This window comes from Calonectris borealis, unplaced genomic scaffold (assembly GCF_964195595.1).
Source record: "Calonectris borealis unplaced genomic scaffold, bCalBor7.hap1.2 HAP1_SCAFFOLD_59, whole genome shotgun sequence".
In the NCBI taxonomy this organism is placed as follows: domain Eukaryota; kingdom Metazoa; phylum Chordata; class Aves; order Procellariiformes; family Procellariidae; genus Calonectris; species Calonectris borealis.
In genome coordinates, this window is record NW_027441465.1 from 307,900 (window position 1) to 327,792 (window position 19,893).

The 19,893-nt window shown below is 50.1% G+C and overlaps 1 protein-coding gene across 1 annotated transcript; it reads right to left on the reverse strand.

Annotated features, from left to right (window-relative positions):
* On the reverse strand, window positions 1-19,150 carry LOC142076508 (butyrophilin subfamily 2 member A2-like). The gene is made up of 14 exons (XM_075138791.1): window positions 19,045-19,150; window positions 17,991-18,332; window positions 17,396-17,659; window positions 16,490-16,750; window positions 14,869-14,922; window positions 14,700-14,720; window positions 11,744-11,764; window positions 10,873-10,890; window positions 7,827-7,847; window positions 6,956-6,973; window positions 3,910-3,930; window positions 3,293-3,313; window positions 2,869-2,889; window positions 1-527 (listed from the first exon to the last, which is right to left on the reverse strand). Exons 1-14 carry the CDS (start codon window positions 19,148-19,150, stop codon window positions 1-3), a joined length of 1,716 nt encoding a protein of 571 aa, XP_074994892.1.
* Between the last annotated feature and the right edge of the window lie 743 nt (window positions 19,151-19,893).

Genomic DNA, 19,893 nt, shown 5'->3' on the forward strand with positions numbered 1-19,893 from the left:
TTATTCCTCTCTAACTAAGCAAATTCCCATGGTTGATTCTTTGTGTGAATTTTTAAAGAATGGATAAACTTCTTCTGAGAATGCACAGTCTTTAAATGTGAACATCACAGACATGTCAGTAACATTGAAAAAAGTCAAAATTTTCTCTTCACAATTAAGGTACACTCCGACTTTCATGGGATTTTTCTGCACCGCTAACCGTGTCCATGGATCAATTCTTGCCCAGTAATCTTTAAAACTTAAGCCCAGAGCCCAGAATCCTTCTTTAGGTGACAGAGATATTATTCCTTTCCTTGGAGCGGATTTTCTGGCTACTCCCAGGTCCCAGTCATCGCTTTTTTCAACGTCCACCTCCCAGTAATGCTTCCCAGAGGAGAAACCTTCTGAGCCCAGCACACAGACAGATGAATCAAAACTCCCTTCATTTTGAGTGACTTTCTGGGCCTGTGATTTATGCGTAAAACTCTTCTTGTCCTCAGCAATAGACAAGTTTGGATGGGCTGTGTCCCCATCAACCTTGATGTCATCTACAACAAATAGATATTTAGGGCTTTATAAACACTCCTCTAAAGCAAATATGCAAGAAAAGAAGGAAACTGTACTGTACTGCATTTCATTCTGAAAATCTCCCTACAACTAGTCTAGAAAGATCTCTAAGCATGGAGTGAAGAAGGACTGCACTCAGACATATAAATTATGCTTTGACTTTCAAATATTTCATTGCCAAGTGAAATATCTCTGTATCAGTGGAATAAAAAGCATTTGTAGACTCACAATCCAGTCCATGCTCAGCACCACTTCTGTAGTATTCACAGATTTCAAGCCATTGAGTACAGATATAAGTAAATACATTATTTTACCTGCATTGCGACGAGCCCTTCTGAATTCTGAAAGCAAATAAGGGGAAAAAAAGAAAAAAAAGAAAAAAAAAGGTAAGAAAAACCAAACTACGAACATTGACTGAAAAAATTTTCCAACTCCAAGTTGGGAAATCTCAGACTGAGTCTAAGGTTAAACTATGCAGGGCAACGGATACTCAAATTCCCTCTTGCTCTCTCAAGCTCTGTGATTATTTGTGAGGTCTGAAGAAGGATCTGAAGCTGGGCTGAGTTTCCTGCTTGGGAACTACTTTCTCTCTCAGGTCCCAATTTGCTGCCTTGCCAGCGTTTTACATGGATGTCCCACCAGCCACACTCCACATTTCAAACCATGTGAGATTCCTGGTAAGCACTCCAGCATTTCCAGGGACACGGGAAGAGACAGTCCTCTTTGTGACTGTCAGGGAAATAAATTTCCGCCACATTTCGTGAATTTCTCAGGCAGGGGTGGATACAAAGGAACAGGTTGGGTGAATTTTCCCTAATTCTCTGAAGGGAGGAGGGAGCGCACTTTCCGATGAGTTTCTGGTTCCATGCAACCGTGACAGCTTTGTGCAATAGTGGCTGGGCAGGAAGGATAGTGGAGAGGCAGGCAGAGAGTCTACTATACAAACCAAGCTGCTGAGAAGTCAGATCAGACAAGTCAATATTAAATATTTGCCAGGGCAGAATCAGCTGACCTTGTGCTTTTATGTGTGAGAGATGAAAATACGACCCAGCAGGGTAGGATCATGAAGTCCTGAGATGTGAGCTTAAGGGATTAGCTCAAAGGGAGGCACCTGTATATGAAAAATGTCAAGTTTTGGATGAATGTCTGAGCACGTGAACAGACAGGTGTGAGATGTGCACCTGAAACTGCATGCAGGAAAGGCTTTGAAGCCCCAGGAGTTCAAGTTACAATCTCTAAATTCATTGTCCTGTCCCTTCCTCTCTTCAGACTTTCCCTTTTGCTAGGTTTAAGGGACTTAAGAGACAATAAAGACTTTACCAATTTCTTTCCTCTAATCCACTGCAAACAAGGTAAATGCAGAGAAAGAAAATGTTACTATGGATTAGACATCAGTACTTGGTAGCACTACAGGATGACTCTGGATATAGATAACTCTATTAATACCAAAGTTCAGCTGCATCCTGAAATGCCATATTTTAACCCACTATCTGAAGTCACCATAGGTTTCCATGCAATAAGATCTACATGACATTCACAGTCATTCCTAAACGGGCTCTTGTTCTTCCTATGCATACAAGGAGGACCTTTTCCAACTAGAAAGGCTGAAAGGCACAAGTGATATGAGGTAATCTTTTACACATCAGAGGGCAACAGATAGAAAAGTATAGCCAGGTCATTAAAGTGGAGGTGACTAAAGAACGTGAGAAGAATACAGCATTTATAACGAGGACCATTTGAGCTATTGTGAGTTATTCCCATGGATTAGGTTTGGCTTCATAATGGAAACAGCTTCCTGAAGATTCAGGTGACATATTTCCATGGAACTTGGACAGCAAAGTATTTACAACTTTCAATGACAATAGACATGAAAGCATGTAGGCAACCAGAAAGACTCACATCCTTTGCACGCAGTTTCTCTGCCAAGTCACCGAGGGTAGCAAGAGAAGAAGACACCAAATCAGGGCAAGAACAACAACTTACAAACCAGTCCACTCTGGGAATTCTGCCCAAGGAGGCGACAAAAAAACTGGCATGGTGGATGAGTCATCTTCCTTGGAACTGCATCTCACACGCTGCTGACTCTGGCAGGGAGCTCTTCAATGCCCCATCATCACCCACTTTCCCACCAGGCCCCAGGGCTGGTTGGTGGCCCAGCCTCTCCAGCCCCATCACGGCCTTCCCTCAGCATACCCTTCCTTCATTCTTCTACCATCACCAAAGCCTCCACTAGCCAGAACACCACAAGCAACACCCTATGAAGACCCCTAAACCTCACAAGTAGCTGGCACGCACAGCCTCCAGGGAGACAGTGACACTCACCAATCTCCTGCTTCTGGTTCTCTGCAAGAGAGGGGGAACACCTTGCTTAGCACCCTGACTCAAAGGAACACGGGAGCACCCCAGTCACAAGAACATCCCACCAGCCCTTCCAAATGCATGCTGGGTGAGCAGAACAGCCAAGGACCCCAGGAATAGTCACCCTGGCAAAGTCAACTCTCCATTATTGAGCTCACACCAGGGGCAGGCAAGTACTCTAACCCAGAACATCCACACTTACAAATCTGCCGCCAAAAGCCAGTCCATTCTGGCATTGCCCTCCCCAGGGAGGGATGAAAAACTCTGGCACGGCGGATGGCTCATGCTCTTGTGGGGTGAGGAGTGACTTGTCCTCCACTGTCCCACCCTGGCACTGCATCCCATGATCGGCTTGCACACATGGCCCCAGGGAGACAGCGACACTCACCAATCTCCTTCTTCTGGTTCTCTGCAATAAGAGAGGGGGAAGGGAGAACACCTTGCTTAGTACCCCGATGACTCCAAGGAAGACAGGGCGAAAAGCCTGGGTCTCATTTGGCAAGGCAGACTCATCCCCCATCAGCACCCGCCCCCAGCCAGGGCTCCCCCAAGCACAGAGCCATGGTGTCAGCACACTGCACACAGTTCCCCTTCTCAGCACCCCTTCCTGCCCCACCTTGTGGCTGGAGCTCCTCTGCAAATGAGAGGTGTGGAGAAGGGGGAGCAATCAGGGCTACCCAGGCTAGGAGCTGCCAGCAGTGGGGACAGGGGCTCCCTTGGCTCTGGGCACAGCTACATCCAGCCCCTCTGCTAGGTTGAGACCCACTGTGGTCCCACCCACTCCTCATGTTTCATGTCAATGCCCCCGCCTTGCACACACAACCTGCATGGCTGCCACCTCCGGTAGCATCACAACCACATGCCCTCATTGGCATGTCAGGTGCTGAGAGACACGGCGCCTCCCCGTCGACCAGCAAGCCAGAAGCTGGAGTTCCCCCACCATAAGCTCCCTGTGCCTTCTTTCTGGCTCACACGGGGAATTAAGCCTGGCAGTTTCCTACTCACCAATCTCCTTCTTCTGGTTCTCTGCAATGAGAGGGGGAAGGGAGAACACCTTGCTTAGTACCCCGATGACTCCAAGGAAGACAGGGCGAAAAGCCTGGGTCTCATTTGGCAAGGCAGACTCATCCCCCATCAGCACCCGCCCCCAGCCAGGGCTCCCCCAAGCACAGAGCCATGGTGTCAGCACACTGCACACAGTTCCCCTTCTCAGCACCCCTTCCTGCCCCACCTTGTGGCTGGAGCTCCTCTGCAAATGAGAGGTGTGGAGAAGGGGGAGCAATCAAGGCTGCCCAGGCAGGAGCTGCTGCCAGCAGTGGGGACAGGGGCTCCCTTGGCTCTGGGCACGGCTACATCCAGCCCCTCTGCTAGGTTGAGACCCACTGTGGTCCCACCCACTCCTCATGTTTCATGTCAATGCCCCCGCCTTGCACACACAACCTGCATGGCTGCCACCTCCGGTAGCATCACAACCACATGCCCTCATTGGCATGTCAGGTGCTGAGAGACACGGCACCTCCCCGTCGACCAGCAAGCCAGAAACTGGAGTTCCCCCACCACAACCTCCCTGCCCTCCCTTTCTGGCTCACAAAGGGAATTAAGTCTGGCAGGTTGTGGCGGTGCATTCCTCACACCCCCCCCCGGGCCGCTCCACGATCTCAGAAACTCCCGTTAAACCTTGGCTTTGGTGTAATGAGTCAGGCGGTGAAGCGTCCCTTTACCGTATCAGGAACTCTTGCATAGCAGAGGTTGGGGAATGTACTGACCGTACCAGAAACTTCCACTGCCTTGCCCAAGTGGAGGACGAGAGCGGGGATAATTGTCATCCCTTGATACCCTTAACTGAGTCGTAGCTCAAGTGGAATGATACCATTGTTACTGAAACCTTGAGAGTTTTGACGGATGACTAAAGTCAATCATCTTGCGACCCTATAAGCAGTGGTCCGAAGTGAAGCCCTTTGAGCTCTGCTGGACCGCAGTGGGCTGCGCTCAGCATCTCCCTCTGGGTGGAACGCTTCTCAGAGTTCGTGAACTCTCAAGTCTGTGATATTCGGAGGACCGTCGCCGACTGGCACGGGACCTGGGCTGCAACACTCCTTGGCCAAAACACTCCTCAAGGCTCTACCCTTCGCCCGTTGAGAAATGCCAAGACATTTGATGTGAGTATTTCACTGAACTAGAGGGGAATTTTTAACAGGTATACCTTTGTATATTTATCTATTTTTTGTGTCTCTGTGTGTGCGTGTGTGAATTGATGGAGGTACCCCCTAGCAAATATGGTCTGCTAAAACCTTACGATCTATCTTAAGATTGGGAATGAACCTTAGACTACTGCTAAATACATATAATCCTTTAGATATGAACCGTTGACCACGTCTGGGTCTAGGGGTGGATCCAGCCGGCTCTTCTCTGAACCTCGTGGCTCAACGGGAGGGTCTCCCTTAATGTTTTCATCCTCGGCCTCTGTATAAATCATTCCAACTCATTTCTAACACGATAGCCTCGTTTCGGCTAAGATAGAGATAATTTTCTTCCTAGTAGCTGGTATAGTGCTGTGTTTTGGATTTAGTATGAGAATAAGGTTGATAACACACTGGTGTTTTAGTTGTTGCTAAGTAGTGTTTACCCTAGCCAAGGACTTTTCAGCTTCCCGTGTTCTTTTCCTTTGTGTGCTTCATCCACGTAGTAAGTGATAGAGTGAACCTTGCCATCGAACTCTGTTAAGTTGCGCTTTTATAAATTCCTGTCAAAATCACTTTCTGCTAATACCTTCAACAGTGATTTTTTAAGTGGCCTTTAAACCATTCATTTGTGACACAGTTTTCTACTTGCCATCCCTTTCCCCGGGGATGGATTCTCTCTCTTGGGCCACCACTTCTCCCCTTGACTGCATAGCAAAGAACACAGAGCCTTCACAATGGAGCCCAGTCAGCAACAGGGCCCCCCAGTCACGAGAACATCCCACCAGCCCTGCCAAATGCACACTGGGCTAGGAGAACAGCCAGGGACCCCAGGAATAGGACTACCCTGGCACAGTCAACTCTTCACTAATGAGCTCGCACCACGGGCAGGCAAGGACACTGAACCCAAACATCCACACCTACCATTTTGCCTCTGAAAGGATGCTGAATGGCAAAGACACCATAAACAGTAACTCCACAGCAGCTATTGGGCAACCTCCCCCACAAAAAGGAAGAGTCAAAACCAAGCCCACAACTGGCCATGGGGCACTGCCTTGGCAAAGCCCAAGCCAGGGAGCACCAGCTGCCATGTTGAGCCTTGGGCACTGGCAGGGTCTCTTGACGTGGCACTCGGGGAGCAGTTGGCACTGCTGGAGCATCCCTCCTCGCCCGCCCCAAGGCCTCTGTCCCAGCAGGGAAGGCATGTGAGCAAGCAGAAAGACTCACCATTCCTTGCACGCAGTTCCTCTGCCGAGTCACCGTGGTCACAGGAGAAGAAGACATCAAGTCAGGGCAAGACCCACAAGGTCCTTGCAAGCCAGGCCACTCTGGAACTGTCCACCCCAGGGAGGGATGAAAAACTCCTCTGGTGTGGTGGATGGTTCACCCTCCTTGGAGCTACTCATCACGTGGCTCTGACTGGGATTGTTGCCACCAACCACAAACACCCACTTCCCTACCAGAACCCAGGGCTGTGCAGGGACCTAGGCTCTCCAGCCCATCAGCCACACCGTGGTCTTCCCTCAACATCTCCTTCCCTCATGCTCCTGCCTGCACCAGAGCCTCCACCAGCCTGGCCACCACCAGCCATCTGCCATGGCAACCCCAAACCTCACTTGTTGCAAGGGCCATGGCTGCCACTAGGGGCCCTTTCCCCGGGGATATTTGGTGGAAGAAAGCAGAGGGAAAGCAGGGAGAGATTGCCTCCAACCCAGCTATCTCTTAGGATTCCTGACACCAGTCACGCTCACACTGCAGGCTCTCCTGACTATCTCGTGGCGTCAGAGGTGACTTGCCCTCCGCTGTTCCACCCTGGCACCACAGCCATGATCTGCTTGCAGGTACGGCCCCCAGGAGACAGTGACACTCACCAATTTCCTTCACGTTTTCTGTAAGAAGAGAGGGGGAAGAATGAACACCTTGCTTAGCACCAGAACTCCAAGGAAGACAGGGGGCAAAATCATCCACCAGGGACCATGGGAGTGGCAGGAGGAGCCAAGTCCTCGTGTCTTGTAGCATCATTGCCATTGGGACCTGTAAGGAAGTCTTGCCCCATGAGTCCTCAACCAGAAGCAAAGGAGGACAGGAGCACAGCACACCCCGCTTTCAGAGAGCATGCATACTGGCCTCCTGGGACGCTTTGGAGCCAGACCCAGCCCACGCTCCCTGCCTGGCTGCCCGTGCTGCACCACTCCCACCGTAGCCCTTCTCAGCACAGCATGGGAAGTCTTCAGCGAGGCAGAATTCATCTTTGCAAACACCCGCCCCCAGCCAGGGCTCCCCTGGGCACTGAGCCATGGCAGCAGTGCCCTGCTTGTACTCACCCTTCTCTGCATCACGTGCTGCCCTGTGTTGCAACTGGAGCACCTCTGCAAATGAGGGATAGGGAGAAGAGAGAGCAATCAAGGCTGCCCAGGCAGGAGCTGCTGTCAGCAGTGGGGACAGGGGCTCCCTTGGCTCTGGGCACAGCTACATCCAGCCCCTCTGCTAGGTTGAGACCCACTGTGGTCCCACCCACTCCTCATGCTTCATGTCAATACCCCTGCCTGGCACACACAACCTGCATGGCTGCCACCTCCGGTAGCATCACAACCACATGCCCTCATTGGCATGTCAGGTGCTGAGAGACACGGCGCCTCCCCGTCGACCAGCAAACCAGAAGCTGGAGTTCCCCCACCATAAGCTCCCTGTGCCTTCTTTCTGGCTCACACGGGGAATTAAGCCTGGCAGTTTCCTACTCACCAATCTCCTTCTTCTGGTTCTCTGCAATGAGAGGGGGAAGGGAGAACACCTTGCTTAGTACCCCGACGACTCCAAGGAAGACAGGGCGAAAAGCCTGGGTCTCATTTGGCAAGGCAGACTCATCCCCCATCAGCACCCGCCCCCAGCCAGGGCTCCCCCAAGCACAGAGCCATGGTGTCAGCACACTGCACACAGTTCCCCTTCTCAGCACCCCTTCCTGCCCCACCTTGTGGCTGGAGCTCCTCTGCAAATGAGGGGTAGGGAGAAGAGAGAGCAATCAAGGCTGCCCAGGCAGGAGCTGCTGCCAGCAGTGGGGACAGGGGCTCCCTTGGCTCTGGGCACGGCTACATCCAGCCCCTCTGCTAGGTTGAGACCCACTGTGGTCCCACCCACTCCTCATGTTTCATGTCAATGCCCCCGCCTTGCACACACAACCTGCATGGCTGCCACCTCCGGTAGCATCACAACCACATGCCCTCATTGGCATGTCAGGTGCTGAGAGACACGGCACCTCCCCGTCGACCAGCAAGCCAGAAACTGGAGTTCCCCCACCACAACCTCCCTGCCCTCCCTTTCTGGCTCACAAAGGGAATTAAGTCTGGCAGGTTGTGGCGGTGCATTCCTCACACCCCCCCCCGGGCCGCTCCACGATCTCAGAAACTCCCGTTAAACCTTGGCTTTGGTGTAATGAGTCAGGCGGTGAAGCGTCCCTTTACCGTATCAGGAACTCTTGCATAGCAGAGGTTGGGGAATGTACTGACCGTACCAGAAACTTCCACTGCCTTGCCCAAGTGGAGGACGAGAGCGGGGATAATTGTCATCCCTTGATACCCTTAACTGAGTCGTAGCTCAAGTGGAATGATACCATTGTTACTGAAACCTTGAGAGTTTTGACGGATGACTAAAGTCAATCATCTTGCGACCCTATAAGCAGTGGTCCGAAGTGAAGCCCTTTGAGCTCTGCTGGACCGCAGTGGGCTGCGCTCAGCATCTCCCTCTGGGTGGAACGCTTCTCAGAGTTCGTGAACTCTCAAGTCTGTGATATTCGGAGGACCGTCGCCGACTGGCACGGGACCTGGGCTGCAACACTCCTTGGCCAAAACACTCCTCAAGGCTCTACCCTTCGCCCGTTGAGAAATGCCAAGACATTTGATGTGAGTATTTCACTGAACTAGAGGGGAATTTTTAACAGGTATACCTTTGTATATTTATCTATTTTTTGTGTCTCTGTGTGTGCGTGTGTGAATTGATGGAGGTACCCCCTAGCAAATATGGTCTGCTAAAACCTTACGATCTATCTTAAGATTGGGAATGAACCTTAGACTACTGCTAAATACATATAATCCTTTAGATATGAACCGTTGACCACGTCTGGGTCTAGGGGTGGATCCAGCCGGCTCTTCTCTGAACCTCGTGGCTCAACGGGAGGGTCTCCCTTAATGTTTTCATCCTCGGCCTCTGTATAAATCATTCCAACTCATTTCTAACACGATAGCCTCGTTTCGGCTAAGATAGAGATAATTTTCTTCCTAGTAGCTGGTATAGTGCTGTGTTTTGGATTTAGTATGAGAATAAGGTTGATAACACACTGGTGTTTTAGTTGTTGCTAAGTAGTGTTTACCCTAGCCAAGGACTTTTCAGCTTCCCGTGTTCTTTTCCTTTGTGTGCTTCATCCACGTAGTAAGTGATAGAGTGAACCTTGCCATCGAACTCTGTTAAGTTGCGCTTTTATAAATTCCTGTCAAAATCACTTTCTGCTAATACCTTCAACAGTGATTTTTTAAGTGGCCTTTAAACCATTCATTTGTGACACAGTTTTCTACTTGCCATCCCTTTCCCCGGGGCTGGATTCTCTCTCTTGGGCCACCACTTCTCCCCTTGACTGCATAGCAAAGAACACAGAGCCTTCACAATGGAGCCCAGTCAGCAACAGGGCCCCCCAGTCACGAGAACATCCCACCAGCCCTGCCAAATGCACACTGGGCTAGGAGAACAGCCAGGGACCCCAGGAATAGGACTACCCTGGCACAGTCAACTCTTCACTAATGAGCTCGCACCACGGGCAGGCAAGGACACTGAACCCAAACATCCACACCTACCATTTTGCCTCTGAAAGGATGCTGAATGGCAAAGACACCATAAACAGTAACTCCACAGCAGCTATTGGGCAACCTCCCCCACAAAAAGGAAGAGTCAAAACCAAGCCCACAACTGGCCATGGGGCACTGCCTTGGCAAAGCCCAAGCCAGGGAGCACCAGCTGCCATGTTGAGCCTTGGGCACTGGCAGGGTCTCTTGACGTGGCACTCGGGGAGCAGTTGGCACTGCTGGAGCATCCCTCCTCGCCCGCCCCAAGGCCTCTGTCCCAGCAGGGAAGGCATGTGAGCAAGCAGAAAGACTCACCATTCCTTGCACGCAGTTCCTCTGCCGAGTCACCGTGGTCACAGGAGAAGAAGACATCAAGTCAGGGCAAGACCCACAAGGTCCTTGCAAGCCAGGCCACTCTGGAACTGTCCACCCCAGGGAGGGATGAAAAACTCCTCTGGTGTGGTGGATGGTTCACCCTCCTTGGAGCTACTCATCACGTGGCTCTGACTGGGATTGTTGCCACCAACCACAAACACCCACTTCCCTACCAGAACCCAGGGCTGTGCAGGGACCTAGGCTCTCCAGCCCATCAGCCACACCGTGGTCTTCCCTCAACATCTCCTTCCCTCATGCTCCTGCCTGCACCAGAGCCTCCACCAGCCTGGCCACCACCAGCCATCTGCCATGGCAACCCCAAACCTCACTTGTTGCAAGGGCCATGGCTGCCACTAGGGGCCCTTTCCCCGGGGATATTTGGTGGAAGAAAGCAGAGGGAAAGCAGGGAGAGATTGCCTCCAACCCAGCTATCTCTTAGGATTCCTGACACCAGTCACGCTCACACTGCAGGCTCTCCTGACTATCTCGTGGCGTCAGAGGTGACTTGCCCTCCGCTGTTCCACCCTGGCACCACAGCCATGATCTGCTTGCAGGTACGGCCCCCAGGAGACAGTGACACTCACCAATTTCCTTCACGTTTTCTGTAAGAAGAGAGGGGGAAGAATGAACACCTTGCTTAGCACCAGAACTCCAAGGAAGACAGGGGGCAAAATCATCCACCAGGGACCATGGGAGTGGCAGGAGGAGCCAAGTCCTCGTGTCTTGTAGCATCATTGCCATTGGGACCTGTAAGGAAGTCTTGCCCCATGAGTCCTCAACCAGAAGCAAAGGAGGACAGGAGCACAGCACACCCCGCTTTCAGAGAGCATGCATACTGGCCTCCTGGGACGCTTTGGAGCCAGACCCAGCCCACGCTCCCTGCCTGGCTGCCCGTGCTGCACCACTCCCACCGTAGCCCTTCTCAGCACAGCATGGGAAGTCTTCAGCGAGGCAGAATTCATCTTTGCAAACACCCGCCCCCAGCCAGGGCTCCCCTGGGCACTGAGCCATGGCAGCAGTGCCCTGCTTGTACTCACCCTTCTCTGCATCACGTGCTGCCCTGTGTTGCAACTGGAGCACCTCTGCAAATGAGGGATAGGGAGAAGAGAGAGCAATCAAGGCTGCCCAGGCAGGAGCTGCTGTCAGCAGTGGGGACAGGGGCTCCCTTGGCTCTGGGCACAGCTACATCCAGCCCCTCTGCTAGGTTGAGACCCACTGTGGTCCCACCCACTCCTCATGCTTCATGTCAATACCCCTGCCTGGCACACACAACCTGCATGGCTGCCACCTCCGGTAGCATCACAACCACATGCCCTCATTGGCATGTCAGGTGCTGAGAGACACGGCGCCTCCCCGTCGACCAGCAAACCAGAAGCTGGAGTTCCCCCACCATAAGCTCCCTGTGCCTTCTTTCTGGCTCACACGGGGAATTAAGCCTGGCAGTTTCCTACTCACCAATCTCCTTCTTCTGGTTCTCTGCAATGAGAGGGGGAAGGGAGAACACCTTGCTTAGTACCCCGACGACTCCAAGGAAGACAGGGCGAAAAGCCTGGGTCTCATTTGGCAAGGCAGACTCATCCCCCATCAGCACCCGCCCCCAGCCAGGGCTCCCCCAAGCACAGAGCCATGGTGTCAGCACACTGCACACAGTTCCCCTTCTCAGCACCCCTTCCTGCCCCACCTTGTGGCTGGAGCTCCTCTGCAAATGAGAGGTGTGGAGAAGGGGGAGCAATCAGGGCTACCCAGGCTAGTGGCTGCCAGCAGTGGGGACAGGGGCTCCCTTGGCTCTGGGCACAGCTACATCCAGCCCCTCTGCTAGGTTGAGACCCACTGTGGTCCCACCCACTCCTCATGCTTCATGTCAATACCCCTGCCTTGCACACACAACCTGCATGGCTGCCACCTCCAGTGGCATCACAACCACATGCCCTCATTGGCATGTCAGGTGCTGAGAGACACGGCACCTCCCCGTCGACCAGCAAGCCAGAAACTGGAGTTCCCCCACCACAACCTCCCTGCCCTCCCTTTCTGGCTCACAAAGGGAATTAAGCCTGGCAGGTTGTGGCGGTGCATTCCCCACACCCCCCCCCGGGCCGCTCCACGATCTCAGAAACTCCCGTTAAACCTTGGCTTTGGTGTAATGAGTCAGGCGGTGAAGCGTCCCTTTACCATATCAGGAACTCTTGCATAGCAGAGGTTGGGGAATGTACTGACCGTACCAGAAACTTCCACTGCCTTGCCCAAGTGGAGGACGAGAGCGGGGATAATCGTCATCCCTTGATACCCTTAACTGAGTCGTAGCTCAAGTGGAATGATACCATTGTTACTGAAACCTTGAGAGTTTTGACGGATGACTAAAGTCAATCATCTTGCGACCCTATAAGCAGTGGTCCGAAGTGAAGCCCTTTGAGCTCTGCTGGACCGCAGTGGGCTGCGCTCAGCATCTCCCTCTGGGTGGAACGCTTCTCAGAGTTCGTGAACTCTCAAGTCTGTGATATTCGGAGGACCGTCGCCGACTGGCACGGGACCTGGGCTGCAACACTCCTTGGCCAAAACACTCCTCAAGGCTCTACCCTTCGCCCGTTGAGAAATGCCAAGACATTTGATGTGAGTATTTCACTGAACTAGAGGGGAATTTTTAACAGGTATACCTTTGTATATTTATCTATTTTTTGTGTCTCTGTGTGTGCGTGTGTGAATTGATGGAGGTACCCCCTAGCAAATATGGTCTGCTAAAACCTTACGATCTATCTTAAGATTGGGAATGAACCTTAGACTACTGCTAAATACATATAATCCTTTAGATATGAACCGTTGACCACGTCTGGGTCTAGGGGTGGATCCAGCCGGCTCTTCTCTGAACCTCGTGGCTCAACGGGAGGGTCTCCCTTAATGTTTTCATCCTCGGCCTCTGTATAAATCATTCCAACTCATTTCTAACACGATAGCCTCGTTTCGGCTAAGATAGAGATAATTTTCTTCCTAGTAGCTGGTATAGTGCTGTGTTTTGGATTTAGTATGAGAATAAGGTTGATAACACACTGGTGTTTTAGTTGTTGCTAAGTAGTGTTTACCCTAGCCAAGGACTTTTCAGCTTCCCGTGTTCTTTTCCTTTGTGTGCTTCATCCGCGTAGTAAGTGATAGAGTGAACCTTGCCATCGAACTCTGTTAAGTTGCGCTTTTATAAATTCCTGTCAAAATCACTTTCTGCTAATACCTTCAACAGTGATTTTTTAAGTGGCCTTTAAACCATTCATTTGTGACACAGTTTTCTACTTGCCATCCCTTTCCCCGGGGATGGATTCTCTCTCTTGGGCCACCACTTCTCCCCTTGACTGCATAGCAAAGAACACAGAGCCTTCACAATGGAGCCCAGTCAGCAACAGGGCCCCCCAGTCACGAGAACATCCCACCAGCCCTGCCAAATGCACACTGGGCTAGGAGAACAGCCAGGGACCCCAGGAATAGGACTACCCTGGCACAGTCAACTCTTCACTAATGAGCTCGCACCACGGGCAGGCAAGGACACTGAACCCAAACATCCACACCTACCATTTTGCCTCTGAAAGGATGCTGAATGGCAAAGACACCATAAACAGTAACTCCACAGCAGCTATTGGGCAACCTCCCCCACAAAAAGGAAGAGTCAAAACCAAGCCCACAACTGGCCATGGGGCACTGCCTTGGCAAAGCCCAAGCCAGGGAGCACCAGCTGCCATGTTGAGCCTTGGGCACTGGCAGGGTCTCTTGACGTGGCACTCGGGGAGCAGTTGGCACTGCTGGAGCATCCCTCCTCGCCCGTCCCAAGGCCTCTGTCCCAGCAGGGAAGGCATGTGAGCAAGCAGAAAGACTCACCATTCCTTGCACGCAGTTCCTCTGCCGAGTCACCGTGGTCACAGGAGAAGAAGACATCAAGTCAGGGCAAGACCCACAAGGTCCTTGCAAGCCAGGCCACTCTGGAACTGTCCACCCCAGGGAGGGATGAAAAACTCCTCTGGTGTGGTGGATGGTTCACACTCCTTGGAGCTACTCATCACGTGGCTCTGACTGGGATTGTTGCCACCAACCACAAACACCCACTTCCCTACCAGAACCCAGGGCTGCGCAGGGACCTAGGCTCTCCAGCCCATCAGCCACACCGTGGTCTTCCCTCAACATCTCCTTCCCTCATGCTCCTGCCTGCACCAAAGCCTCCACCAGCGTGGCCACCACCAGCCATCCGCCATGGCAACCCCAAACCTCACTTATTGCAAGGGGCACTAGAGGCCCTTTCACCCCTGTCAAATGCATGCTGGTCTAGGACAACAGCCGAGAACCCAGGAATAGGACCACCCTGGCACTGTTAAGTCTCCACTAATGAGCTTGCACCATGGGCAGGCAAGGACACTAAACCCTAAACAACCACACTTACCAATCTGCTTCTGAAGGTATGCTGAAAGACAAAGACACCATAAATAGTAATTCTACAGTAACTGTTGGGACACCCCCTACAAAATGGAAGAGTCAAAAGCCAGCCCACAACTGGCCCTGGGGATGGTTCTTCACTGCCAAGAAGGACGGGTAATGGGGAAATAGCTTACCTGGTAAAAGGACGAGTAGAAGGAAGTAGATAATCCAGGACAAGTTACTGTTTTCTGAAAAATGGAGAAAAAGCAATAAAAAAAGTGCATCAATTTTCTTGCAGTATAGCACACACATACACAGAGTGGCCACAGGGCCATATAATCTGCACTATTTGGACATGGTTGACAGAAAAGCACTTTCATCCAAAAATCATTCTTCTGGAAATATGATGAGGAACACAAGAAGTCTTAAAGAAAGCTGAAAAGAGACACTGATAGTTGCATTTTAAATTCACTGCCTTGTGTTCAGGAATTTTCCACATACACACACTCAAAACCAGGTTTGAGATAAAATGGGAAGTATGATTTTTTTTCCTTGGGAAGTTTTTTGTTATTTTTAGTCTTTGCAATTAGTCTCTATTTTTATTCAAGAGGCCGCTATCTCTGAAGTGAGCAATATTGTTCAAAGTGATACCATGAAAATACAAGTTGACCTTCAAAGCTTTCACTAAGAAGAAATTTCAGAGGAAAGCTCAGGCTTAGCCTTGCTGCTCAACACCACCTTTCAGGCAGAATAACCCTCTAATAGCCTAATGCCAAAGTTTTTCCTTACTGGTACAAACCTCAGCAGCTGACAGTCTGAAGATCTGCCAGAAAAACTTCTTTGCCAGCATCGAAAAATCGAGGTTCATGCTGGGGAACAGGCTAGTGTGCACTTAGCTCAGGAGCCCACTGTATATCTGGCTTTCCTGGGGTCAGCAGATGCTCTTCCCATTTCAGCCACAGTCCTGACAGTGGGATGCCGTGACTGCAGATTCATTGACTTCTTCAAGGTATTGAGCAATAGACTCCTCTAAGGCAAAATTTCATTCCCTAACTATTGTACCCGTTAGTCCTTATAGTATGAAATTGTATCAACTTTCTTTAGATATATGTAGTTATCATTGTATACTGAATAGGCATGCTAAAGGAAGCATGACTGAAGCCCGGTTCATTGCAAGGAGGAGGACAGCCCCACCTGGAGATAAGGACCTTTGTTTCTCAGAATCTTAAAGCTGTCCACGAAGGATAAAGGATACCCCTGCACTGCCGAGATAACGCCGGCATCCCAGCCCCTCTAACAGCTCTATGAAGCCCTCCCATTATCTGGTGTCATAGATAAGTAACTGTAGCAAAACTGACTCCAGGGACATCTACATCAATAAAGAAGCAGGTGGATGATGACACCATGGAATTATCATTGCTTTGCAAACAGTAGTGTGTGTGTGTTAAGTAGTAATTAGTCAAATCATATTGTAACTGAACGCTTGAAAGGTATAAGAACCACGTGTAAAACCACATTCAGGTTTCCCAATTTGGCTGGGATACCTCATGCACATGAATGAAAGAATTACTCTTGCAATTTTATACTTTGTGTCCTAGCCTCTCTCCTCGGTCAGCACAGACCAGTTGCGAATTTTCGTGAATCCCAGATGGATTCAACTATTGAGTGTTGTGGGAAACTAAGTGAAATAATTCACAGCATTAGGCCCAGCCTTCTCATTAGTGGAGGATGATGCAGTATCTGAGTGAAAAGAGAGTAGCTTTGCTTGCTCGGAGAATGCCAAAGTACATTATATAAGTCTTAATTGCTGCATACCTGACTGTTGAGAAATCTGTGGACTCCATTCCCTATCAGTGGTCACAAAAGAAGGTGGTGGTTGTCCACAGGGTATCTCAATGGAGCTTTCTATTGCAAAAATATTGTCCATTTCCTGTAGAATGCTTGTCTGGGCCAGTGAAGATAGATCTTCTCCTTGGTGATTAACCCACATCACTTTTGGCTTTTCATAGGAACCTTTTATTCTGCCCTTGTATGTACAAATGCTTGACTGTGGCATAATAATTTCATTCATGGAACCTGTAACAGAGGCAATTTAACACCACTGCATCTGGCACAACACAGAAATACCAAGTACGCCATGAATGAGATCTCACAGAATCCCTGCATTTTTGTTGTTGCTTCATCTCTAATCAAAACCATCTGGCTTTTGAGCATTTCATTTTTAATAATTCCACACTTGAAAGAATCGTATGAGCTTTCTGTGTGTAAGAGTGAAACTGCTGAAATAAATGAAAACAGACAGGACTCTGTACAAGAAGCTCTTCCCAAACCGTACGTGATACAGCCTGTTGCTTCAGGTGAGAAGATAAAAAACAGAAGTGATGCTAAAGAGATAACGATACTCAGGTTCAGACTGTTAAGGGAAAGCTATGAGCCCCTTAAGCTATGGGTGAACTCGGCCCAAAGAGGCAGAGTAGTGAGCAGATCACTCTCAGCATTTTCCTGGGTCATCATTTCATGGTGTTCCCCTGAAGATGCAACAAGGCCAACCCAAACCTCCATCGTCCAACAGCAAGGATTTCTCCTGAAGGGTTAGATTCTTCAGGATGCTTGGGGCTTCAGGAAAGGTGCCAAGACCTGTCCAATTTCATCTCTTCTAGCAATAATGGATGGGTCTGATTCCCTCAACAAAGCAGATGCAGGTGTAAAAATGTGACCTACCTGATCGGCTTATCTTGGATTTGATGAGTTTGATTACACACACCACATCTACATTATCACAAGGCACTGTGATGGTGCTTTGCACCATGAAATGGTCTCTCTCACTCCAGGTTACATTGGTCTTGGCCTCAACATTTACTGTGTCTCCTCCATAGTTCATCCAAATGACTTCAGGCTTTGGGTACCATTGTTTTGACTTACACGCGTAGCGACACATACTCTCCTCTTGCAGATCCCTGTCCAAAGTTGGCTTATCCCCAATTGCTGTAACAGAGTTAGTGCAATTAGGATGAAACAAAGTTAGAGTTACTGCAAAACAACAACAACAACAACAACAAAAAACCCCAACAAAACCCCAGTATGTTGCTCTAAATATTCATAGCTCATAAAAAGAACCACACCTGGTCAGATCAAAAGGGCCATTTACCTTCATTACAGATGAGCAGGTGTGGTCCTCCATGCATAAATGAGAGAGAATGGGAGTGACTGCCTGGTCTGGTTCTCCCATAGTTTGCTTGGAAACTTTTCCAGGGTCCCATCTCAGAAGGCTTGAGAAAAGCAATGTATTCCACAGAAGTGCAACGCTGTTGCTTACCTGTAACATCAAGGTGAGTCGTAGCCTCCTGTGTGACAACGCTGCTGTTCACAGCACAAACGTATGCCCCCTCATCGGCTACTTGCACTTGCCGGATGACCAGAAGAAATGCTCTTCTTTGCCAGCGTCCCACAATCCTCCATTGTTCTTCATCCTGGCACTGCTCCACCACCCCACCCAGGCTGGAGGAAGAGCACAGTGGAGCATCCCTCCCCTTTTCCATTTTGTACCAAAGCACACTCATGTTAGAAGGGACACTGTCTGTCAGCTGGCAGGACAGAGTCACTTGGTCTCCAACAAGGACAACCGACGGTTCGATGCTGATGGTGATAGGCACTTCACCTGCAAGGATGAGGTAGGAGCAAACGCATTGGTTTTCCCCACATCTTTCTATAGAGACAAGAAAGCCACATGTGTTAGCTGCATCCAAAACAGAAAGTTGAGCTCTAGGTTAGAGTCTCATAGTCCCTTACAATAGTGAGGACAGGGTCTTGAGTCATTGCCACCACCTCTTCCAGGCACAGACATGCTTTACAGTTACCAAATTTCCTGGTTTTATATACGTCAGTTGTGTTACATACTCACGGAGCATACTCATGGGTATTGTGTGCAGCAATTTATTCAGGAAGACAATGGGTACACTGGTGTGAGGACGGCAAACCAAGCTCACTGAGGTAGAAGCAAGTTACCACACATGAGGTAGAAGGATCTGTGCAATGATCAGCACACTCGGCAAATTTACAACCAGCAAAGCAATCTGCACAGGCTCTTGCTCTCTACAGGCACTGGCTTTGTGAACCAGGAGAGACTGAACATGCCTCCCTCATGTAAGATAATTACTACACCTATGCCACTTCACTGAAATAGCTGACACTCCAGAGAGGGACTGGGGTGTCTCACATCATCAAGATGGCTGATGTGAGACTTGGACTTGGAGGTGTCAGACACCACATAGGATCTACAGTGCCTTTATTCCTTTAGGGACTATGAACAGAAGTGTAAGCGTGGTGTCCTAGGATAACTGGCTAGCTGGATACAGGACAGAGTTTCTTACCTGTAAGCCACTTTCCAATTAAAACACATGTTGGAAGAGCAAAGAACAGGACTAATACGAATTTCCTTTCTGAGCACTTATTCCATAAATCCTCCAAAAATGTCATGTGGGTCAAGTCAAATTCCTTCTATTCCCCTGGGAAATGGATGATGCACTGTGAAAATGAGAAAGAGTTTCCGAGAGGAATGAAAGAGAGGGGAATGAGTCTTGCTAAAGACAGAAACACAAAGGCAGCACCTGGCTCTGCCTGCTGTGTTCAGATCCTGTGGAACTGTATCATGTTTGTGGGGTCACCCACAGCTCCTGGCTCCTATCTTTGAGGGAACTCTGCCCATTCCTGTTCCCTGACAGTCCCTATTCTCGGGCACAGGAACATCTGACTTCAAACTGATTTGGATGGCAGGCCAGAAGTCCAGGATGCCCACTGCCAGCCCTGTATGCATGTTACTAGGCTTTCATGTAATGAATGGGCTGCATCACATGCTCTTGTTGGATGTGTCTAGGAAACTGGACCGTACTTCATACTTCCCTGCCTACTTTGATTCTGCAGCAGTGTGTTGCTTGGTGCAGGAGCCTCTGGGTAAGAACACGATCCTGGACGAGGATGTGACAGAGAAAATCCTGCTTTTGCTTCATTACAGATGAGCAGGTGCGGTCCTCCATGCATAAATGAGAGAGAATGGGAGTGACTGCCTGGTCTGGTTCTCCCATAGGTTGCTTGGAAACTTTTCCAGGGTCCCATCTCAGAAGGCTTGAGAAAAGCAATGTATTCCTCAGAAGTGCAACGCTGCAGCTCATCTGTGCCCAGTTAATTGTGACTTTACTCTCTTCTGTCTTTTACAGTCCTCA